This window comes from Astatotilapia calliptera, chromosome 3, assembly GCF_964374335.1.
Source record: "Astatotilapia calliptera chromosome 3, fAstCal68.1, whole genome shotgun sequence".
In the NCBI taxonomy this organism is placed as follows: Eukaryota; Metazoa; Chordata; class Actinopteri; order Cichliformes; family Cichlidae; genus Astatotilapia; species Astatotilapia calliptera.
Genome location: NC_137424.1, coordinates 75,656,341 through 75,681,431, shown reverse-complemented (window position 1 = coordinate 75,681,431; position 25,091 = coordinate 75,656,341). Strand labels below are relative to the sequence as shown.

At 44.6% G+C, this 25,091-nt stretch overlaps 2 protein-coding genes across 2 annotated transcripts in view; one reads left to right on the top strand and one right to left on the bottom strand.

Moving 5' to 3' along the window:
* Positions 1-1,305: 1,305 nt before the first annotated feature.
* LOC113019727 (E3 ubiquitin-protein ligase TRIM35-like) lies at positions 1,306-3,505 on the top strand. The gene has a single exon (XM_026163547.2). It carries the CDS (start codon positions 1,306-1,308, stop codon positions 2,695-2,697), a length of 1,392 nt encoding a protein of 463 aa, XP_026019332.2. The 3' UTR covers positions 2,698-3,505.
* An 18,665-nt stretch (positions 3,506-22,170) lies between these two features.
* The window catches only part of LOC113015623 (uncharacterized), a 40,993-nt gene continuing 38,072 nt past the window's right edge, over positions 22,171-25,091 (bottom strand). The window contains exon 16 of the mRNA XM_080296095.1: positions 22,171-24,518. Coding sequence (XP_080152221.1) covers positions 24,509-24,518 — 10 coding nt within the window. The 3' untranslated portion in view covers positions 22,171-24,508. The remainder of the gene's footprint in view (positions 24,519-25,091) is intronic.

Genomic DNA, 25,091 nt, shown 5'->3' with positions numbered 1-25,091 from the left:
GAAAATAAGAAAGAAGATCAGAAATGAGCGAAGCTGCTGTAACAGACACAGTTAAGGCCTCCACTTGTTTCAGAAAAAGCATTCTGTCGTTTGCTTGTTTGATCGTGCTTTAAACACATCAAAATGCACAGTGGGATTATAATACAAGTAAAAACTGTGACACGCATTGGTACCGAATAAACAGTCACTTAGCAGCAACAATCTGTGATGAATTATTGGGGTCTGCGCTTCTTTGATTGATGCTGAACACTGGAAAAAAATGCCATTTTTATCTTTCATCTTTGAACACTGTTTTCTGCTGATTGACGTAAAAAGCGGCGTTCAAAGACAGATAAAAACTGCGTTCTCTTCAGCTGCTCAGAAGGGGTGTTCAAGGCGCCACTCTCTGGCATAAAATACGGCATAAGGCCGTTTTATTTTTTTATTTTTTTGTTGTTGTTCTTTACAGCGTCCTGAATTATTAAACGGCATTCTTTTTTTCTTTTTTTTACACCATTTCATAACCAGACGTGTTACAAAACTCGCGATATTTGGCTGAAATGGCGTGCCATACTGTTGCAATTTAAAGTACGCGTCAAGCCGAGAACGCGAAAAATTCCCAGATGTGTTCTCGTTCTGCTCGTTTTATCGAGCATGCGTTGGTGGTGATTTGTGTGTACTTGGTACAGCTAAATATCCCAGAATGTATTTTGTCCAAAACTGAAATGGGCAATGGCGGAGGAGCGTGGCTAAAGACTTTTAAATAGACTCTTTCTGGGTCACAAAATAAACTTTGAAGATATTTTCAGGTGAGACTGTAGCTGTGTAAGCTTCAAATATCTGCTCGGTTTATCAAGATATCACATATTTGCAGGAGTGCTCTGACGTTTTCGGAGAGGAGCAGACCGGGAGCTTGAGGCTCAGGTTAAACATGATATGTAAGTCTCCTGAATATCTTCTAAATCTGTTTGGTTTATTTCAGTCTTTTATTTGTTCCTGAGTAAATCAGTTTGGCTGAGATTAAAGTTAAGCTTCATACCATATTAATCGCAGTTAGATTAAGGGGATGGCAGTAAAAACTCCGGAGCTGTGACATCATCAAGTACGCTGGTGTTCCAATTGTACAAATCGCAACTCTGTACTCGCATTCTCGCCAAGTCCGGACTCCCGTGTGGACTTACAAGGTCCAGACTAAGCGAGAATGTGAATACAGACTCGCACACTTGAGAACTGAGATAATGCTTCAGTGAAGGTAGTAGAGGTCGGACGGGAGCCAGGACTGACTGTACTTCCTGTCTGCTGTTTTCAGCTTCACTCACAGACTCAATGGCTTCCAGATCAGAGGAGGATCTCTGCTGTCCAGTCTGTCAGGAGGTCTTCAGAGATCCTGTTCTTCTGTCATGTAGCCACAGCTTCTGTAAAGACTGTCTGAAGAGATGGTGGAGAGAGAGACCAACACACCAGTGTCCAGTTTGTAAGAGAAGATCTTCAATGGATGCACCACCTTTAAACTGGGCTTTAAAGAACCTGTGTGAGTCGTTCTTACAGGAGAGAGATCAGAGAGCTTCAGAGGCTCTCTGCAGTCTGCACTCTGAGAAACTCAAACTCTTCTGTCTGGACCATCAGCAGCCAGTGTGTCTCGTCTGCTGTGCCTCAGAAAAACACACCAATCACAGATTCAGACCCATCGATGAAGCTGCACAACAACACAAGAAGGAACTTCAGGAAACTCTGGAGCCCTTAAAGAAGAAGTTAAAGGTTTGCAAACGATTTCAAGTGAAGTTTGATCAAACAGCAGAACACATTAAGGTCCAGGCCCGACACACAGAGAGGCAGATTAAGGAGCAGTTTAAGAAGCTTCACCAGTTTCTAGCAGAGGAAGAGGAGGCCAGGCTGGCTGCACTGAGGGAGGAAGAGGAGCAGAAGAGTGGGATGATGAAGGAGAAGATGGAGGCTCTGAGCAGAGAGATAGCAGCTCTTTCAGACACAGTCAGAGCCACAGAGGAGGAGCTGAGAGCTGAAGACGTCTCATTCCTGCACAACTACAAGGCTGCAGTGGAAAGAGTCCAGCGCTGCCCCCTGCTGGATGATCCACAGCTGCCCTCAGGAGCTCTGATAGACCAGGCCAAACACCTGGGCAACCTGACCTTCAACATCTGGAATAATAAGAAGGACATGGTCTTCTACACTCCTCTCATTCTGGACCCAAACACTGCAAGTCCAGAGCTCATCCTGTCTGAAGATCTGACCAGTGTGAGTTATGGAGGAGAGAGGCAGCAGCTTCCTGATAATCCAGAGCGGTTTGATTACTACTGCTCTGTCCTGGGCTCTGAGGGCTTTAACTCAGGGACTCACAGCTGGGATGTTGATGTTGGAGACAGTATACGGTGGGGACTGGGTGTGTTGGCAGAGTCTGACCACAGGAAGGGTCCCATACGGTCTGGTTCATGGAGAATAGGATTTTATAATGGAAAATATTCAGCACGCTCTCTATCAGGTCCAGAATCTGCTCTCTCAGTACAGAAGAAGCTCCAGAGGATCAGAGTGAATCTGGACTGGAACAGAGGAAAGCTGTCGTTCTCTGATCCTGATACTAACACACACATACACACCTTCACACACACTTTCACTGAGAAGATGTTTCCATACATTAATACAAGGAATGAAGTGAATGTGTGTCCGTTGAAGGTGTCAGTGTCAGTGCAGCAGATGAGTTGAGGATGATGATGTTTCTAATGTTGTTTCCTGTCAGTGAGTTGAAGCTGTTAAACTGCAGCTGTCCTCCTGCGGTTTGTCATAAATTTTCACAGTTTTAGTCTTTGGTTATGGAATTTCTGAGCACAACCAGCCTGAGGAGACTTAGTACATCTGCTAATTAACAATGAGTAAACTATTATCATGGTCTTTCCAACAGTAATTTAATTGATTTTACTTATTTTAAATATTCAGAAAATGTTAATCAATTGTAATTACTATACACTGTTATAAGAGATCTTATCGAGTATGTACTGATTGATCCAATATGATTAATGATAATTTTGTGTATTTATTCATCATGAACATTGAAAGATCTGGATGTGGCACTTTCAGTGGGAGAAAAATTTCGTCACTCATACAAGTGACTTCTTCAGTCTCAGCTGACCTGCTGCGTCCAGATGAACTGAATCAACCTTTTGGGATCTGCTTACATGGTTGATTGCGCATGCATGAAGATTGCCATATAGGCAGTTGTTGCATGGCCTTGATCAAAATCAAAGTGAGAATTTTAAAGGCAACAAATGTATTTACTAACCATGGAAATGGTCCCACCCTGTATATGGTGTGGCTCATATTATAGTCAGCTATTCATAGTGATTGTTATACATACCTTTTCTGATATTTGTAACCCTTAAAATACCTACAAAACATAAGCCTAAACAGCTTAATCATCATTCATTATAGAGGACCAGAATTTTCACATGCACCAAATAAATCATTTTGTGCTTTAATAATGAATTGTGCAATAAAGTATGCATCAGTAAATTCACTTATAATTTTATTTTTGATTGTTTTACTTATTTAGACATTCAATCTATTCTCTTTCGCTTATCCTTGTGAGGTTTGGAGCCCATTCCAGCCATCTTAGGGCAAGAGGCAGGGTGCAACCTGGACAGGTCACTAGTCTGTCGTAGGGCTAACACGTAGAGACAAACAACCATTCTGTCACAAAATGGCTGTGTGTAGGCAGGAGAGGACCCAAATGTAAAAGTCACCAAGACGGAATGTGAACTCAAAAATGCAGCTTTATTTGCTAAAAACAAGGCAAAACGGTGCAAAACCAAAGTGGGAAAACTAATAATAAATCATAGATTAAAAACACAGGGAGAATCACACAGCTATCAGGGAGGATGCGAAACTGAACACAGGAAATACACACATGAGATGATCAGGAGAAGTGGCAACACATGGGGAAAAGCTGAAACAAATGAATACAACAACGTCACAAGGGAAACGTAAAACTAAACACAATAAACACAGGACCTCTTTCAAAATAAAACAGGAAACATTATGAAATGGACAAGGAAGACTTAACACAGGGGTTGAAAACACAAGAGGAAACTAATAAACAAATTAACTTAGGAAACCCAAAGAACTTAAACATAAATCATAAACATCAAAATAAACTAAAAGACTAAATGTCAAAAGACCCAGGATCGTGACACATTCGCACTCACACCTATGGGCAATTTAATTCAATTAAACTATTTTTTCTGAAGAAAAAAAAAAAAAATAATAATAATAATTCAATTAAACTATTAATGCAAAACACATTCCAACAATTTCAGTCACCATTTTTGAATTCCAATGTAGAAAACAGGGTTTGGAAGTCTTTTTGAAAAGGAATGAAAGTAAATAGATTTTAAAATCAAATTATAGATACAGTTTTATTCTAGGAGGAACACACACACACATGAAAATTATAGTATGATGATGATTAAAACTTGGTGGTTGCATGGGAATTTTGAGATTTTTGGTTTACAATGACAAATAAACAATTTATCAACATGTTGCTTTAACTGTTTATAACCCATAAAGTCATAAAAACACAAAATTTGAGACTTTTTTTTGTTGCCTGTCCCGTTTGGTTCTTTTGCCATCAGAATTATTGTCTAAAGGCAAAAAAAGATTCCCAATGGATTTACTTTACCAAATGGGCCATCCCAGCTTTGCCGTAATGGTCCATTTGATTCATTTCTGCTTGGCCGTCACCTAATGATTTACATCCCTGATAAGCAGAAGGAGTCTCACTATCTGTTCAATGTCTCCCATTACAATGGCCTCACTGTGTTAACATTCCACATGCATGCAAACTGGTGACAAGAGTGCTCTTACTATAGTAAAGTGAGAAAGTGATATTACTATAACTAATGTGATATGATTAAATATGTGATTGATACGTGAGAAAAGAAATTTGCCTTCACAATGAACAGAGCTAAAAAATAAACATCCAAAATTCTCCAGAGAACAGGGAGTACATGACAGGAGGCTAACCTACAAAATGAAAACGAGCATAGGAAATACCTTATAAGTGCACAAAAGGGAAATAGTGAAATCTTTCTGATTGGTTGCAAAATTATTTAACCCTTTCACATTTTACTGTTAAATAACCTGATTTTAAAAAGTATAGTATATTATTTTGATTACATTTTTCATGACTGTCGAGAGACATGGGACATAGATAGATTGTGTGCTTTTACTAATAGTAACTTTATTCTTTATTCTTAATCAAAAGAGATAAGGTGAAGCTGTGTGTAAGGAAGACTGTGAATAAGGGTGTTCTTCAGGAACTCACTCACTCTGCAGGAGGGGGAGATACAGGAGAGGTGGAGGAAGATCTCAGCCTGGGCGTCTATTGTCTTGTGTAGTCTGGAAGATGAGCGGATGACGGGGTGGGTGCAGTTTTCTCTGTGGTGGGGCCGGGGGGCGCTGCTGAACTAGGCCCCGGTCCGGATGGGCCTGGGCCCCCTTTCCCTGTCGGGTTGCAGAGTATGGGAGTGCCTACTGGGGTCAGCGGGGAAGCTGGGCCCAGGGAGGGGTCACTTGCCCCTCCCTCCCTTCCCTCCCCATCTCCAGCTGCCTCCCTCTTCCCGCTCCACCACAATCACCCACACATGCAGGGCCGTGGGGTAAAGGTGTGTCACCAGGGTGCAGGGGTGACACCCCCCTCCCCCTGTCCCCATGAGACCATCAGGGTGTACACCTCACCCCTGGCGTCGTTGCCCACCTCTCAATTTTAAATACACGTAGACATTGAGGGTTATCAGGAGGGACTATGCGCTTACCTGCTGCTCTCTGGCAGGTAGCTCCATGCCCTCCTGGGTTTTAAATGCACCTTAGAACACACATGCATCAACACTACAATGAGCGGGTGGAGGGAGGTTTGGAGTCTTCACACACACACCCGTTCTCTGCAGCCTGCTGGAGCGGGGGGGCTACGAGGAGGAGGAGTTGGTCGCTCAATTGGGGTCTGGAGTGTGGGGCCTCCCTGCTCCTGCACAGTCGGGGCGGTCTGCTTCTCTCCACCGCAGGGAAAAGGGTAACACCACCTGGGTCTGGGTGCAGTTCCCCCCTCCAGGGCCAAGGGTACCTAGACCCGGTTCGTAGAGTACGCTTGGGGAGTGTGATCGTGTATACAGTGTCTCTATATGTCTGTCTCCACGTTGGTTGAGTGTGGAGTAAGTGCATATGAGAGCATGAGGGTGGAAATGGATGTTTGTGTCTGTGTGTGCCTGTAGGGCTGTGTCTATATGTCAGGTTGGGTATCAGACGCCACCTATCTGGGGACATCTCCCCCCACCACTTCCCCTGCCAGTGGCAGACTCCCTCAGACATCGGTGCGTTGGTGGTTCTTTGTGTCTGGGGGTGGGCGTCCGGGTACCCACCGGCTCACTCCTTGGTGGCTGCTTGTCGTGGCCTGGAGCCTGGGGCTTGCTCAGGCCACTTCGGGGGTGGGATGCCCTCGGCCTCTCGGCCTGGGGCTCGGTCACTCTGGCACAGCTGGCTGCTGGCGGAGCTCCCGGGCACGTCACTGCAACCCCCCCCTGACTTCTGCTCCGTGGCTGCTGCTCATCTGGGGCTCTCCTCAGTTTTTTCTGGGATAGTGGCGCAGCTGCCCCTCTGTTAGTCTTACTTGGTCTCTTGTGTTCTGGGGGCCTCTGGATGTCTTGATCTCCTCCATACCTGCTTCATGCCCCAGAGCAGTGGTTCCCAAACTTTTTTTGCTGGGCCCCCCTTTGTTTGTGTCCTCGAACCGCACACACCCATATTTTGTTTTCAAACTCCATTGCGGTTTATTTCACACCTCAAACATTTAGTAAACAATTAAGCAAATACAAGTAATCTGCAATAAATTACAAGTAGTAATAAAATAAACTACTAACTCTTTTACGCTATCTCCACACCTACACAGGTATTTTTGCAAACGCAGCTGTTTCGTCCACACGTTTCGAACAGCGTTTCGAATCACCGAAGACGAACATTTTTTTAAACTCCTTTTTTGCGTTTCCGTGTGGACGAGGAATACAGAATTCATCTCGCAATGTCAAAGCTATGTGGCTATTTTCACGTCACGCTGTGCGCTATGTTATAGTTTACATGAGATGAATTGCAGAATGGCAGATAGAGACAAAATACTGTTAATCTGACTATCTGCAGGTTTTACACGCTTACATAAACACACGCAGTTACTGTCCCTCCATTTACAAAGGCAGAGGCGTATTTTACATAATAATAATATTCAACATTGTTAGCAATACAGTTTTCAAAAAATGCCTCTCTGTGCAAAATGGGTTTAAAAACATAAACAACTGTGGGATCCTGTTTGTCCAGGATTTGAACCGGGGGAACAAATCGGCAGGATCAGCCTGATGTTGTTTGTATCCTGCTTTGTAACTTTACTGTATAAAGTATAGTATAGTATGTATAGCTCTAACATGTCAGGAGTAGTTAGTCATTACAAGAAGTGTTTGTGAACTAAAAATCAAGAATGTGGGATACTGTTTGTCCGTGATTTGAACAGCCCAGCGCTGCTCCTGACGAAGGGAAAACCAACCCTGCAGGGAGACCTACCTCAGCACTTGTGCAGGTGAAGCCAAAGGGAAGATTTGCTTCACCATATTTTCTAGTCTTTGGCTTAGAATGAAGTTGGTTTGGAAACATATTCAGCTATGCTTCATCTCTTGCTTTGTGTTTCTGTAGGCGCCCGTGCTAGCAGTGTCCAAGCGTTTTGTTCCCCCCCCCCCCCCCCCCCTTTTCATCCCGCGCCCCCCCTGCCATGGCTCTGCGCCCCCCACACTTTGGGAAGGTCTGCCCTGGAGGACGGGGCTGTGGCCCCCCCACACCCTCTAGCAGAGCATCACATGAAGGAACCTTTTAAAGACAAGCGCGTCCATGCTCACAGGTGTACACACGGGTGCTCACACACACAAACTACACCCTTTTTGGCTCCTACCTCAAAGCACACTGTGCGCTGTCGATATTACGTGCTGCACAATAATGTTTAATATTTAGTATTTACTGTCATATTCCCATATATCATCCTGATGTTGTTTATTGTATTGCTCTTTTTTTTCTGCTTGTTTTCTCTTTTTTCTTTCTCAACAGGTGATCCAGGTGATTGATATATGTATTTTTTGTCTGTTTGTTTTGATGTTTTTTGTTCTTTTCCCTTTATCGCCGTCCCTCTTCACCGCTGTTTTTCTTTCCCTTTCTTTTCCTCATTCAAGTCTGTCCCGTATTTAACAAGTGAAAATAAAATGAAATAAACAATAAAAGGTGAATCAAATGGACCATTACGGCAAGGCTGGGATGGTCAATTTGGTAAAGTAAATCTGTTGGGCATCTTTCTTCGCCTTTAGACAATAATTCTGATGCAAAAGAGCCAAACGGGACAGGCAAAAAAAAATAAATAAAATAAGAGTGACCCACACACTGATTTCTGAATGTCTGACTTTTAAGGCGAACGATTTAGTAAAAATAAATTGTATTGAGTGATTTTCGACTGAAAAATAAAGAGCTTTAAAGTGAAAAAGTATTTGGGTTAAAAGGAATAATTCCAAGCTGAATGAGTACATGAGAATGTACTAATGAAATGTAAATTGCATAAAATGAATGACACATGAAGTGAAGCCTACTCATATGTGACTTAATGTTCATATGAAATGGAATTTTCTATATTGAGAATGAGACTGAAAATAAGAAAATGTAATGGCATGATTTTTAAGTTTAAAGTTTTAAAATCAAGTATGTGAGAACAAAGGTAGAGATAGAATAACAGGGTGTGGCTGGACATGGGATGAACTTATGTAAAAAAGGTGATTGAATGGCTAGATGAAGGAGAGAGGAGGGGGCGAGTAAGCACTAGGCAGCACATTAGTTGGTGGTTGCGGTAATGGTATAAAGATTTTTTTGTGAAAGAACTGTGGGAGAATTTCCACTGAATGCCCCACTGAATGGGGATGCTTCCTGTTGATTGATTATCATCAACTCAGAACTCAGAGATAGATGTATCTTCGGATTCAGTAGTGCCTATTCTCTCCAAAAAATCAGCATTAGCTCAGAGCAAATTAATTAGGCAAGTATAATGGATGTGGTTTCATTATTGTTTTGTGATTATTGTTGTCATTAAAGCAACATTGCTTTAATACAATTTCCTGCAATTGAAGTCTAAATTTTGGATATGCCACTTTTTAGGTCTTTGTGAAACAGTAAAAGTAAAAATCTGAATATTAATCCTTTTTAGTGTGATTAGCTCTTACAGGTTACTCCAGCCCTTTAAAAGTAACAGATCCATGATGTCCTATCCTAAAATCAACCCAGATCATCAGTTGCAACAATTGAGAAGGTTGCTGCCTCTAACAGGTGTGGCTGTTAACAATAGACCTGCAAAGCTATTCAGCTCCCTGGCTCTTATCAGAGGAGGCAGGGAAAAAAAACCTGGACTTCAGTGTGGTCAAAACAATACTAGAAAGGGGGGGGGACCCAAGTGACAAAGGCTAATAAATATGAGCCTTTATTTTGGAGGCTGAACAAAAACATTAGGTGTGTCACAAAACGTAGGCTGCATCCTCCTGAGGCGGCATTTGTAGACCAATTATGTCACAGTGTGTGTGTGTGTGTGTGTATGTTTGTCTGTGTTTGAGCTGGGCTACTCTCACACAGTATTGTGTGCGATGGTTTATCGACCTCCAAAATACAATAATGACTTTGCTGACATGTTGTCAATAGAAAATTGTACTTAGTAGTCAGTATAATCTTTAATGATATAAGTTTGCATATGGTAGAATACTGCATGTAATCATTTGTGTTTAGAAGTATATAGTTGGTGGCATATTGAAAGAATGTCTCATCCTAGGAAGTCTGTAACAACGGTGTGTACTTTCCAGGGTGTTCTGGCTTCACCCCCACATCCTAGGAGCATGGGAAAGGTTGTACCTTGTCTTATTGTTTTACGGGAGGATTAACGTAGCTATGTCAGTTTTAGTCTAAGTGCCTTTTTTACATATAGATGAACTGTTGGATTTTCTAGACCAGCAGGTTAAAGGAAGTCGTTCATGGGGTCACACTCTGACACACACACACACACACACACACACACACACACACACACACACACACACACACACACACACACACACACACCGCACACACCCACTGAAGTATGTAAATAAAGACCAGGGTAGTCCTCAGTGCGAATCTTGGAGCCTCACTCTTGTGTGAGCTCTGGAGGCTGCCCTTGCTAGCAAGAAAATTTGTGTGTTTCTCCTCTCTGATTCTCTGCTGAAGAAGTGTTTTAGAATATATCTCTTAACATTATTACTGTGCTCTACAAAACCATTGTAACACCGTTATATAACAACTTTTTTTTTCTCTCACAAATCCAACTTTTTAGGTTTAACTATTGCCCTCCCTGCCTTGGTTCTGACCACATCAGTGTTAACAGGTGTAGCAGGGATCACACTGGGTGTTTGAGGCTTCTGCAACACAGGCACATTAGCAGGTTCATGCACTGCTAATGTCCTGTTGAAGTTTGCCATGTCCATCATCCTCTTCTCCCTTTCCTTTTGAGCGAGCAGTGCGTCGTCCGGCAGTGTAGGCTCCAGCTGTGATGGAAGTATTGGCAGTTTGGTTCGCAGACGTCTGCCCATTATGTATATATCTATCCACTTAGCACTTTTAATTCTTATTCTTATTTTTATATTTTTATGACAGTATGTTTGCACTGAAGCACCGCAGCAATTTCCTAATGTTGTAAACCTGCTCAATATTTGGCAATAAAACCCTTTCTGATTCTGATTCTGATTCTGATTAAAAACTCTGCGGGGCTGTATCCGGACTGCAGTGGTGTAGCTCTATAGGCAAGAAGAGCTAGATAAGGATCAGCTGCTTTTTTCAGAAGATTTTTTACAGTCTGCAGAGCACGTTCTGCTTCTCCATTACTTTGCGGAAACTTGGGGCTGCTTGTGATGTGTTTAAAGCCGTACGCTGCTGCGAAGTCTGTAAAGATTTGACCTGAATACTGCGGCCCATTATCAGACATGAGGACCTCTGGGATGCCATGACGGGCAAAGAAAGATTTCAGGTGAGTAATGACACATCGTTTGATTTTGTTCTGTTTAACAAAGAAATCTCAACAAAGCTAGAGTGATGGTCAACAGCGAGAAGGTAGGTTTTCCCCCAGCTCGAAAAGATCTGTGCCCACTGTCTGCCATGGGTGGGCAGGATATTCTGTTGGCATAAGTGGCTCACTCTTATTGTGTCTTTCTTGAATACACGTTTTGCAATTGAGCACCATCTCAGAAATTTGTTGACTCAGCCCGGGCCACCGCACTGTTTTGTGTGCACGAGCTTTACATTTTACAACACCTTGATGTCCTTCGTGTAGTTTTTCCAGTACCTCGTTTCTCATTGCTGAAGGAATGACAAGCCGTGTGTCTTTTAGCAAAAGGCTTAAACAGTGAGCGTGGCTCGGTCAGGCCAGTAATTTCGCAGTAAAGGCTCTTGTTTTGCATGTTCTGGCCAGCCTTCGGTGCACATGTCTATGACGCGAGCACACACACTGTCGCTTTTCAGTTGTTCCTTCAGTGTTTGCATATATGATGAACTGACAGGCATGTGTGCTACAGTACTGTCCACATATATGTCTGTGCTTTCCATTAGCTCTTTGTCTGACAGGTTCATTGGTTTTTTCAGAGGTGAGCGGGACAAAGTATCTGCTGTCCAGAGCGATTTCCCTGGGGCGTACTGCACAGTGTACGAGTAACGCATGAGTCTTATTCTGAATCGCTGGATCCTGGGTGGGAAGAGATCCAGAGTGCAAAGAATAGGTAGCTTTTCCTGTGCTATATCTGGTGGTTGCATACAGGTGTCTAGACAAAGACCAGATCGAAGTTCCTCCTTTTCTTTCTCCATATCTTGTAATGGCTCTCCATTTGACTGTTCAGGCTCCATTAGTTCATTTACATCATGACATGACTCAAGCAGTCCAGCTGTTGTATCCTCAGTGGTTCTTCTTTCTGGTACAATTTGGTGGTTGAAGTTTCTGGGCAGTGCATCTTGAATATCTGCATCAGCAGTGTCATGTTCCGTCTCGATTATCTGATTACTTGTGGGATCAGCAAAAGTAGCTTCATCATCAATACATCTTTGTATTCTGATTGTATTCTGAATGCATCTCTTTTAGCTTTGATAATCCTGTTAACACATTCTTCATGTTCACAGTGTAGAAGTGTTGGTATCCTTTGAATCTGATGTGGCTTTTCAGTTGTACCTGCAGGAGCTGGGCTTCATTGCTAGGTCTGGGAAGACAGTTTACTGTGGTTTCCACATCTGATGGTACACAAACAACAGCCCCATGTATGGCTCTTTGCTGTCCTTTTGGTAATGCAATGATTTTGGCAAACGGGAGAATTTTAGCAGTCACTTGTCGTTCTAGTACATTTAATTCACTCAGTTCAATTGGAATGGGTGCTAGTGGTAAATTGTTTGCCACTGCGATGGATGACATCTTTCCTCGTTGTAGGTCACCGTCACAGTTGTAGCAAATCCACTCTTGCATTCTTTGTTTTGGAAAGGTACAATTAGCTGAGCATTCACTATTACGAACATGGACAAATTTTCCTGTCAAGCAAGTGGCAACAATGCAACTATTTTTAACATAATTTGATCTTTTGCAGTGTTTAACTTGTTACAGGCATGGTCCTTTAAGGATGAAGCCTGATGGGAAATGTATGCGGGGGTGTGTGTAGCGGAACTGCCTGTCGGGTGTGTGAGAGAGAGCGGAGAAGGGAAAGAAAAGTAACGGTTAGCTACAGAAGAGACGAAGAGAAAATAAATAAAAGGAATATAATAACTCCCTCGACAGCCAGAGTTGTGTCGGCGATGCCCGCTGTGAGTAAACTGTTTTAGCCCACTGTACACGGTGTTCGTGCCTTGGAGAAGAAATAAAAGTTCGGTGAAGCAGTTTCCTACGCCTCCCTCGATCTTTTTGCTAGCTGAGTTGACCTGTATAGTAAGCTGTTGCCGGCTACGAGTCAGTTACGGAACCTTCAAGTAACTGCCAGAGGTTTCCTTACTACGGTTCGGGGCCGCAGATCTGGCGCGGTAACACTGGGGGCTCTTTTCCGGGATTAAACTCCGCAAAGCGCCGAGAGAGAGGGAGCGAACTTTTTTTTCTCTTTTCCCTCGGACGACAGAGAAAATGGCGGCTCCGAGAGATGCTGAAGGGGATGGCATGGTAATGTACTTCAGTAAGAGCAGCAACCCATTTTTGTCAGAAACCCCAGAGAGTGGCACAGCTAATGTGGACCGTGCCACTTATGTAAACAATAGAATCCACAGCAGCAACCCCTTCATCACGGACATAGAGTTAACGCCAGCGGCGAGCATAGCAGCAGTCGATACGACAGAGTTTGAGGCTGCATGGCATCTCACCCCGCCACCTTCAGCTCACACCAACCCTTTCTTAACATCAATAGCGAAGCAGAATGCAGTGTGCAGTGAGTTTAAGCAGTTGCAGTGCTCAGACTGCGAAGGCCCTGGTAACACTGCATCTACACCGCTCACAGTGGGACAGCAATGCCCGCATGATCACCCATCTCGGATTGTTACATCTCGGCCATGCAGCCAGCCATTCACCGCCATGAACTGTACCTGCAGTGTCCTTAGAAAAACGCAGTTTACTGAGCCAGCGAAGCTACACATTATGCCGGGTATACCCCAACCTGCGCAATACAGCTATGAAATGCCAGCTCAGGGCTATTTTTCCCCAACACCTCGCATGGTAATACCGGCAACAGATGGGGGGTGTGGGCTTTGTAAGCATGACCAGGGTCACAGTTCAAAACAAGCCATGCCAGGGCCACGCGGCTGTTTTCCTGGTGTAGTGCAAGACGGTGGTTTTGCAGATTGTAGTGCTGATGGACAGACGAGGGGCAAGGAGAAAATTCCCACATTACAACCAGACCATTTCGATGGGTCAGGGTCATGGAACGACTTTCTCTATCAGTTCGAGACCTGTGCAAAGGCCAACTGCTGGACGGAGAACACCATGGCTGTCCAACTGAGATTCAGCCTGAGGGGCGCAGCTGGAGCCATAATCCACAAAAACCCCAAATCTGCGCGCTGGAGTTACCAGAGGATTGTGGAGGAGGTGGAGGCTGCCTATGGGCCGTGTTCAGAGCATGCAGCAGCCATTGGCATTGAGCTACGGCAGAGAATCAGGAAACCAGGTGAGGCCCTGCACACCCTCAGAGATGATATATATGAGAAGGTTTCCATTGTGTATGCCAACCGCTCCGAGCTGGAGCAGGACTGTATTGCTGTAGAGATCTTCACTAATGCTTTGGCAGATGCTGAAATGGTCCAGAAATTGTTGGAAGAACAACCACGCACCCTGGCAAGAGCCTATGAAATCACCCACAGGTTCGAGACAACGAAAAGGGCCGCCAGGGCAGTCATGCAGCTTATGCAGCCAGGGCCACGAGTCTCTACAGCACAGGGGACCCGAACAGCTGCATTACGGGAGAGTGTTCATATGCTAAGTTATGAACCACCGGAGAGGGCTCAAAGACCTATCCAGCGTGGGCGCCAAAGCTGGAGCACATCTAACAGGTCAAGCAGGCAGGAGGCTGTTTGCCATAACTGCTCCGGCATAGGACATCTACAGAGGAACTGCCCCTCTCCTCGCTCACCTGCCCAAAAGCCTGTAAAAGCTGCTAGAGGCCCAGCCCCTGACCCAGGCACAGTGTTCCACAACGGAGGCCAAAATGCGATGTGTGTCCAGATAGTAATACAGGGACAGGAAATACGGGCCTTGCTGGATTCTGGTGCACGGCGGAATGTGCTGCCCCTCCACTATTTTAACACCATCCCCGCAGAGTCAAGACCCCAGGTGCAGGCATCCATTGCTCAGATACAAGGCATTGGTCCAGAGGGATTGGCCGTTCTGGGCGAGGTCATCCAGCCTGTACATGTGGGAAGCGGTGTTAAAAATGTAGACTTTCTTTTGGCCGACATGGCGGAAGGCACTGAAGTTATCCTGGGGCACCCTTTCCTGCAACAATCGTGCGCTTGCTTAGACTACGGCCGCCAAGAGATAACCCTGTTTAATGAAAAGATACCATGTTTTGGCGTGGGCCCTCAACCCCAGGTGCTTGTTGTTAGGGTGGCACGCAGGCTGCGAGTATGTGGTCCCCGGGTTTTCCAGCTCCCACTGTGCCGCTCATAGAGACATGATGCTAAGCCCCACAAAGGGCTTTGTGGAGAAGCACCAAGTACTGGTAGCTCACGCAGTTGTGCAACCTAGTAAACCCTCTAGCATCCCAATCAGAGTCTTTAACCCTGGGGCCTCAGCTGTCACCTTAAAGCGGGGTGCCATGGCATGGGTTCTTCAGCCCGTGCAGGTCCTGGAGGGGTCGGGGGGTCACCCACCAAGGGTCTTGGCAGCCCTCGAGCTTAATGGTACTCCCCCTGCTTCTGTACCAAGCCATTTGCAGGCCCTTTATGCCGAGAGCAGCCCCGGTTTGACTCACGTTGCCCGCTACGATCTGGCAGGCCTGCTGAGGTCCTACGGTGATGTCTTCTCCACTGGCCCAAATGACCTTGGTCTCACTGGTATTGTCCAGCATGACATCCTGACCACGCCAGGGCCACCAGTTAAGCACCCGCCGCGCAGGATGGCAGGGGACAAACAAATAGCGGCCGACCAGCAAGTACAGCAGAGCCTGGAGGCTGGGCTAGCTCAACCTAGCAATAGCGGCTGGGCTGCTCCAATTGTGATGGTGAAGAAGAAAGACCAGAGTCCCAGACTATGCGTGGACTATAGACCACTAAATGAGCGAACCCTTAAAGACGCTTATCCCCTGCCACGCATCCAGGACACCCTTGACACGCTTTCTACTGCCAAGTACTTCAGTACACTAGACCTGACTTCAGGGTACTGGCAGGTAGAGATGACCCCCAGAGCCCAAAAAGCAGCTGCATTTTGTACCCGTAAGGGATTGTTCGAGTGGAATGTGATGCCGTTTGGACTGTGCAATGCACCGGCCACATTCCAAAGGCTTATGGACAGAGTCCTGGCTGGGCTGCAGTGGGAGACATGCTTAGTGTACCTAGATGACATCATTGTCCTGGGTCAGGATAGCACCCAGATGCTGGAGCGGCTCGAGCAAGTGTTCATCAGATTGCGTGGAGCCAACCTAAAACTGAAGCCATCTAAATGCTGCCTGTTTCGGGAGCAGGTGGCCTATCTGGGCCATATCATCTCTGCTGGAGGTATTTCCACAGATCCCCAGAAAGTCCAGCAGGTGATGGACTGGCCTGCACCGCGGACCGTCGCAGAAGTGCGTCAGTTTGTTGGCTTAGCCTCATACTACCGCCGGTTCGTGGAGGACTTTGCCACAGTAGCCAAACCCCTCCATGAACTCACTAAGAAGTATGCCCGTTTTAACTGGACCGCTGAGTGCCAGGGAGCATTCCAGGAATTAAAAAGACGGCTTACAGCAGCCCCTGTCCTGGGTTACCCACTGGACCAGGGCGACTTCTTCCTCGACACTGATGCCAGCAATTGTGGGATCGGAGCGATTCTCTCCCAAGTGCAAGGGGGCGAAGAGCGGGTCTTGGCCTATGGGAGCAGGCGGCTGTCAGCTACCGAACAAAACTATTGTACGACCAGGCGAGAGCTTCTGGCGGTTGTGGCGTTCACTTCCCACTTCAGACAGTACCTGCTGGGTAGGCCGTTCACTGTCCGGACCGACCATAGCAGCCTCCGCTGGCTGACCAGGCTGAGGGAGCCTGAGGGCCAGCTGCCCCGCTGGTTGGAGAAGCTGGCAGAGTATAACTTCCAGGTGCTGCACCGACCTGGGAAAAACCACCAGAATGTGCACACTCCCAGAGCCCACCATCAACAGCGGCCGGTTCGAGCATAAAGGTGTGCAGTGTAACTTAGAGGACTGTTGTACCAGCATAACCCCCCCAGGGCAGCCCCCAGTGGGGGTAGTGGGGCCTGATGGTACCGATGGGAAAAGCCGGGTAGCAGAACCAGAGTGTGCACCCGTAGCAGCAGTGGACTGTTGTTCCGGTAGTAGCCACGACACCCGCCCAAATATCCACCGGGTGGATGAGTCCCATCACACTAGCTTGTTCAGTGGCTGGACCCCAGAACAGCTCTTGGCTAGCCAGAAGAACGATGTGGATATAGGCCCAGTTTGGGAATGGAAGGAAAAAAGGGGAGGTCGGCCCGTCTGGGGTGATGTAGCGGCATGCAGCCCCGCAACCAAAGCCTACTGGGCGCAGTGGAAAAGACTGTACCTAAAAGATGGAGTGCTGGTGAGGAAATTCCACTGTACAGAAAGTAATGTGTTTTTCCCCCAAATCCTTCTGCCTCACGCCTATCATCACTCCGTAATGCAGCAGATGCACGATGGCCCAGTGGGCGGCCACTTTGGGGCAGAAAGGACCCTGGCACGCTTGAAGAATAGGTACTACTGGTACAACATGAAAGATGATGTGACCCTGTGGTGTCGCACTTGCACCAGTTGTGCTGAAAGGGCGCGGCCCCTAAAAACTCCCCAGGCAGCGATGGGCACGGTACGTGTTGGCGCCCCCATGGAGAGGATTGCAGTCGATCTGATGGGACCGTTGAACGAAACGGAAAGGCATAACCGGTTCATATTGGTGGTACAAGATTATTTCAGCAAGTGGGTGGAGGCTTATCCAGTCCCCGATGGACAAGCACCCACGGTGGCAGAAAAGGTTGTTGCGGAGTGGGTATGTAGATATGGAGCCCCACAGTCTCTGCATAGTGACCAGGGCACCAACTTTGAGTCAGCTGTGTTCCAGGGGATGTGTGAACTGTTCGGAATCAAAAAGACACGCACCACGCCCTTTCATCCACAGTCCGATGGCCAGGTAGAGCGTTTTAATGCTACCCTGCAGAAGGCCTTAGCCACCACCGCGGAGCGCTGCCACTGGGACTGGGATGTAATGATCCCCTATGCTGTCATGGCTTATCGGGCAACTAAACACAGTTCCACAGGACTGACCCCAAACATGATGCTTCTGGGGCGAGAGATAACCGAGCCTATTGACCTGGTCGCGGGTCTGCCGGCCGACGACACCCCCAACTGCACCGCACCACAGTATGTGGTACAACTCAGGGAAAGGCTGGAGCTTTCCCACCAACTGGCACGGGAGGCTCTCGGGAAATCTGTTGAGCGCGCTAAGAAACAGTACGATAAGAATATCTGCCAAGTTCAGTATCCAGTCGGCACTGCAGTGTGGCATCTGATCAAAGGGACCAAGAGAGTGCGGCACAAGGTTCGCAAGTTTCTGCCTTCCTATGAGGGCCCCTACTTCGTAGTGGGGCTGCTGGATGATTTGGTCTACTGCATTAAAAAGGGGCCCCGAGCAAAGGCTAAAGTGGTTCATCACAACAGACTCAAGCCTTATCACTCAAGAACGCCGCTGGACAACAGCTGGGTCTTCCAAGACTCCGACCAAGCAGCACCCATCGAGGTGCCTCCTCCAGCGCTCGACGAAAGCGATTCTGACATTGATTTCGGTCCCTTCGACTTGTGGGAGGCCCCAGCCGGGGCAGATCAACCAGATACTGGTGCTTTCCTGAGAACTGGCTCTCCGCCACCCGCTCTAGGAGATGGTAGCGGGTTGCCAGTCAGCCCTGTTCAGCCTTACATGGATGGGGCTGAAGGACCAGGACATCACCCTTCCTCCAGGTCCACACACTGTTCCAGACCACAGCGTGTGCGGCGGGCGCCGGACATGTTTGGTGACTGGATCAGTCACTAGGCTAGTATGTCCTAACTGAGTCGGGGTGTAGGCGGGTCGCTGCCCTGCTCAGTCGTTCAAAAAAAAAAAAAAAAAAAAATTTGTTCATGTTACGTGTGTTGAGTGATGTGACTGTTGTAGATTGAGTTGTTACAGGGGGCTATTCTTACGTGTATTGTTGGGCTTGTTTGTCTTGCTGTTTCCTGGTAATATGGCTTTCGACGGGCTGCAAGTTATTGTTTGAACTGTTTATACTGATAAAGTAGAGCTGGATATAGGGGCAAACGTTCAGCTGTAGTGCCTTAATGTCGTGCCGCATCTTGGATACTATGGGCATCACCTCTGAACGCTCATGGATCGGTGTAAATGCTGTTGTGTGTGGTTTTTTTTGTCTTTCTTTATGAATACTGTATATGTGAAGGACGGGATATGGACATTGACTTGCACCCTCCTCAAAGTGAACCCTGTACATCCTATGTTTTTTTGTGCGTAAGATATGGACAGTTGTCTACTTCAAGATTGTTCCGTCCTAAGGATCGCCATTTTTGGACTGGGGGCACGACTGCTGTCCCGCATTGAATGCTGTATGTTTCTTTGTTAATGGGGGGGTTCATGTGCTGGAATGATGTTAAGGGTTTAATTATCATCCAGAGTAGGGGTAGTGTTACAGGCATGGTCCTTTAAGGATGAAGCCTGATGGGAAATGTATGCGGGGGTGTGTGTAGCGGAACTGCCTGTCGGGTGTGTGAGAGAGAGCGGAGAAGGGAAAGAAAAGTAACGGTTAGCTACAGAAGAGACGAAGAGAAAATAAATAAAAGGAATATAATAACTCCCTCGACAGCCAGAGTTGTGTCGGCGATGCCCGCTGTGAGTAAACTGTTTTAGCCCACTGTACACGGTGTTCGTGCCTTGGAGAAGAAATAAAAGTTCGGTGAAGCAGTTTCCTACGCCTCCCTCGATCTTTTTGCTAGCTGAGTTGACCTGTATAGTAAGCTGTTGCCGGCTACGAGTCAGTTACGGAACCTTCAAGTAACTGCCAGAGGTTTCCTTACTACGGTTCGGGGCCGCGGATCTGGCGCGGTAACAAACTTGATTAGGAAACAGAGTTCTGTGGCACACTGTACAGACATGGGTGGGTCCTAATTGAATTCTTTCACGGAAAGCTAATGTGGCTGCTTGCATTACACTGTTCGCTAAAGGCTGGGGCTGTACTTCAGACTGTGGACCTTGCTGGAATTGTGTTACAAGTCGTCTGTATTTCTTCTTTATTCTCTGCCCACACAACTTTTTATAAAGGGTGAAAGATGCAGTGGTAGCCATTTTGTGTCTCTGGTACTGGGCACACCGCTGTATATGGTGCAGTCTGAATTGTGAGTCATTATGATATCTGGCATGAATTGATTTTTGTTGTTTGTGCCTGTAGTTTGGATCAGATGCATATTTTGTTCTTATGTATGCCCTCTTCCTTTGTCTGACATCATCCTCTCTGTATTTCTGGGCCATGTATTTTTTCTGTCTGCTTCGAAAGTCAGTATCTGTGTTGTATCTTCGGAACACATATTGTTTCTTTCTGGTTCGAAAGCTGACATCCGTAATTTACTTCTGAACCACATATTTTTTCTGTCTGATTTGAAAGTCAGGATCTGTGGTATATCTTCTGATAATGTAGTCTCTCTTTTTTTGTTGAAAATGAGGATCATTTTGGTATCTCTTCACATTGTGGGCTTTTATCTTCTCTTGAATATGAGGATTTGCATAATAATCTTTGGCTGATAACAGTTTTTGTTTATGGTGATGATAGTTTTCAGCATATTGAGTTTTCACAGTCTGTAATTTTTTAATTCGAAATTCATGACAGCAGGCATATCGTTCCTTTTCGTGTCTTTTTTTGTTTATCTTCTTTGCCACTTCTTCAGATGAAGATTTTTCTTTATCTTTTACATGCTGCTTGTGACTTTTTTGAGCTTGACGAATAGCTTTCCCACGTTGTCGTTTATTTAATTTGCACACATTTCTTGCTTTTGGGGGGTTTTATCTATGACTTTATCTCTTTCATTATTGAGTTCAAGATATTCTTGTTGTTCTGTCCAGATGTTGCTTGTTAGATCAACAGATGTTTCAAATTGATGTTCACAAATTTGATTTGAAGCCATTTTGTCTTGTGGTGAGTTTAAATCATTTTCTAACATTGTCATGTAGGTTTGGGCTGATTCTGGTTGAGGCACTTGCACAGTGAGATTTGTGATTTGTGGTTCATCATTTTGTGGTGATGATGTAGCTGTTGCTCCTGGTGTTGCCCGAGTTGACTGTGCAGGCTATTCGTTGTGAGTGCTGACTCTTTGGAAAGAAACAGGCACAAACTCATATCTTGCCTTGATTTTGAAAAAGGTTATGCAGGTGGGTGATCAGGTCATTCACATGAGTGAAAATGAGCATGACTGCTGTTCCATTTGGCTGGGGTAAACCTGCTGCACTTCTTGAATGTGAATCAAATAATCCATACCTCCCAGATTTGTCACGGAAAACTGCAATGCACTCAGGTGAGACCATGAGCAAAGCATAGTTCACATCTGTTGACAGACATACAAGGCAACTAGCAAGAGGCAACCACCACTTTTTTTTTGAGGACTGTTCTCTGCTGCTTCCAGGTATCCATAACTTATGTCATCCATTTTCACACTGTAGACATTTATGTCAGTATGAAGTTCTTTGGGTAGGTCCTCCATGGTCAGATGATCCTGTGTATAATGCCTCTCCTGCAGAAGAATTGTTTTAATCCAACAGTATAGAAATATAAAGTCATTTGGTTTGTTACGTTTGCCTGAGTTTAGTTTTGTGTCTTTGAGCTCAACATTTATTACTTTTGTAAATCTAATTTTTGGGGGTTAAATAAATGAAAAACTATTTTTCTAATAATTCCTGGGACTCCTCCTGTTTTTTAACTTGGTCCATCACAATGGTCATATAAAGAGAACTTTACATTTTTCTATGAACAGAAAATATCTGTTAATGAGACAGAAAATCTACTGTGAATAAATGCAAACATGTTTGTGATTTATATTGAATAGAAACTTGATGACTGATGTGAGATCATATTTAAATGGTTTGAGTGATGAACCAACAAGTAACTGAGTCTGAGTCCCAGTTTAAAACCAGGGTTCCACCATAAACAGTCTGATAGAGCAGAGCTAACAGTTCATAATGGTGTGAAACAAAGTCACACATGTTTCATCTACTTTGGAACTCCATGTATGAAAACCGAGAAAATCCCTCATGTTCCTCTCTCTATCTCCAGCTGTTTACATGAACATAAAGAACCAGTTAACTTTCTCTCCCAGCTCAAGACACACAGCTGATGCTAGCCAGGAAAACATTACACACTGACTTTAATACAAACACACACAGTGTGTTGTGTGAAGAAATCCAACATGAGCTGAACAAACAGTGAAGTTCCTAAAGACAAACTGTTAAAGGAGGAAACAAAGAAAACTTACAGTTTCTTCACACAGAGACACCAACAACAAGCTCCACTCCACAGCTGTGGACTTTTTTAAAACACCATCCTGTCTTGACTTATGTTATTCTGCCTTTAAACGCTCTTTGCTGTGTTTCTTTCTCCTCCAATGAGAAATCAAATCAAACAAATGTTTGCAGGATTAAAATGGTACAATATCATATTTGTCATTTCCCAAACTGCACACACTTGATTCGTCCCCTCAACAGCAGGATTCAACAAAATAAGACGTCCTTCAGACTTTAAAGTGCTGTCAATGAAATATCATAAACAGTTTGATTTCACCATAACTATTCTTTACTGATGATGTCACAGCTAACTGTTCATGACACTTTCATTAAATGGACAAAGTGGCCTCAGTAAAGGGCAGAAATGTTCATCATCCTAAATATCTGAAGCAAGTTGCATCATTTTGATGACTTAATTTCATAAACTGTCACTGTTTTTAAATCAATGCTGAATTCTTTCCAGCAGTTTCTTCAGTGGTTTGGATTTGAGCTTTGAGTGGATCCCTGAGCAGGAGAAAATGACACAGATGATTTCACTGAATAAGTTAGATGGAGGAGCATCATCAGAGCAGTCCAGATTCCAGGACTGATCCCTGAATCCAAACGCTCAGTCATTACTGAATCCTTTCCTTCTGCTTCTGCTGGAACTCACTGATATAGTGACAACTTCACAGATCAGTGGAAGAAGATTTAAAATTTACAATTTACACTTTCATTACAGGAAACTTTATTAAAACAGTTTAGCAAAATCAAATAATAATAATCAGATGACTTAAACTCTACTGATGTAACTAAGCTACTCTGAGTTTGTTCTTCTCTTTGGTGAGGAGAGGTCAGCCAGGCCTAAAGATGCTCTTATCCCCGAGTTCTGTGTTCATGATAATCCCCCAGCAGGAGAGCAGCTGGGCCTCCAGTGGAAGTGTGATGTCATCCAAATCCTTCTGAATGAACCATCTAACACAGCAACAATGAGCAGATGAAGCCAAAAATCACACAATCAGTTGACAGGTTCACAGGTTGGACTGAGGTTCCCCCTCTAGTGTCTCTGCTGGAGTCTTCAACATGAACCTTAGATCCAACCTGCTGACCTGCTCCTCTCACAAAGGACTCATTTATCTTTGATTAACAATAAAAATTCTTTATTATTAGGAAACAGAGAAAAGTTCTGTTTCAGCACTCTGATCATATTTAATCACATAAAGCTGGACATTAAGACCTTTGAACCTCTGAGCTGTGATGTAGACGCAGTCAGGGAGGACTTCTATATCTTTCTCCCCCAGGTCACATGACACTCGTACATTTGATTGTGCTATAAAATGATTGTAGGCCCATTTATTGACTAGTAATTATGAATAAAGCAGAGCTGTGTCTCTCTGTACTCACACAAACACCTGAGGAAGTCTCTGAATGAGCGATGTGAGGATCCACTGTTCTGAACCTCGGCTGACTCGACTTAGACTGAAGGTTGATTTAGACTTCTGTGAGTAATCTGAGTAACTTACGCCGTAACCTTCCACGTGACCTGACGTGCACCTCCTGACAAACGTAACTACGCGTTGGGTGGACACATGGTGACTTGAATGGCGTGGAAGGTTGCAGTGTCAATTCAAGTTAATCAATTCGACAATTTTGTTAGGTGCGCTTACCTGAAGTAAACTGCTATCTATGCTAAGAAAGAAATTTTCTCACCTACTGGTGGTTGAGGTGAGAAAACAGCACCCCAGGTGCATACCCAGTGGGGCCAAAATAGATAAGCACAAATGAGTGCAGAGAAAAGAGGTCCCATACTTTAGCATTGGCAAGTTGAATTAACCCCATGTTTGGGCTAGTCACTGCTGGCCTTAACACATTGTTTCAAACAGTATTGATCAACATGTGTTCACAAAGCAAATGGCACAAAGTTTTATTAATATAATTGTAGATAATATTTGACCTTTGGGTCAAATATTATTGTACTAGGACTTCCATATTTGACCTTTGGGTCTTGTGATTTCAGCATGTAGGTTAAATGCTCAGTGATTCCATCATATAAAACACCCAGGTGTATGTATATGTATGGTGTATACAAGTATATATGATTACATAGTATATATGAGAGTATATGTCATATATTTCATTAAAAAATACAAATAAAAAATCAAATCGGGACACAGCTCATCCTCTCTCACCGTCCTGTTTACCATCATCAGCTCCACCTGCAGAGAGAAGAAGGAAGAGCAGAGGACATAAACGAGTGTTTTTAGAGACTCTTCATCAGCTGTCAGTCAGTGATGCAGCACATCCAGTATAAAGAGCAGCAGGGACTTCAGTGCTGGGACTGTACTAGGACTCATTGTTGCTTCACTTTTTCTAATCTTTGGATTTTTATTGAAGTTGATGAACATTTTTCTCACTTCTAGTTTTTTTTGGGCTTTCATTCATTAGAATAAGATAAGACAAGATAAGATAAGATACGATAAGACAAGATAACCTTTACTAGTCCTACAAGTTGAAAATTTATTTTGTTACAATAGAAAGTGGACAGTGCAAAATTATATAGCAAAAATTAGAGAACACTGGAATAGAATAAGAATAAGATAATGTACACAAATTTACATAATACAATAAAATAAAATACTATATACAATAAAACAAAATAAAATATTATATACAATAGGATAAAAATAGAATACAAATGCTGTATGAAACATTTGTATTCTATGTTTTGTATAGCAGTCTGACCAAGGTTATTGTAAAAACACAATAACCTTGGTCTTTCCACTCTGAGC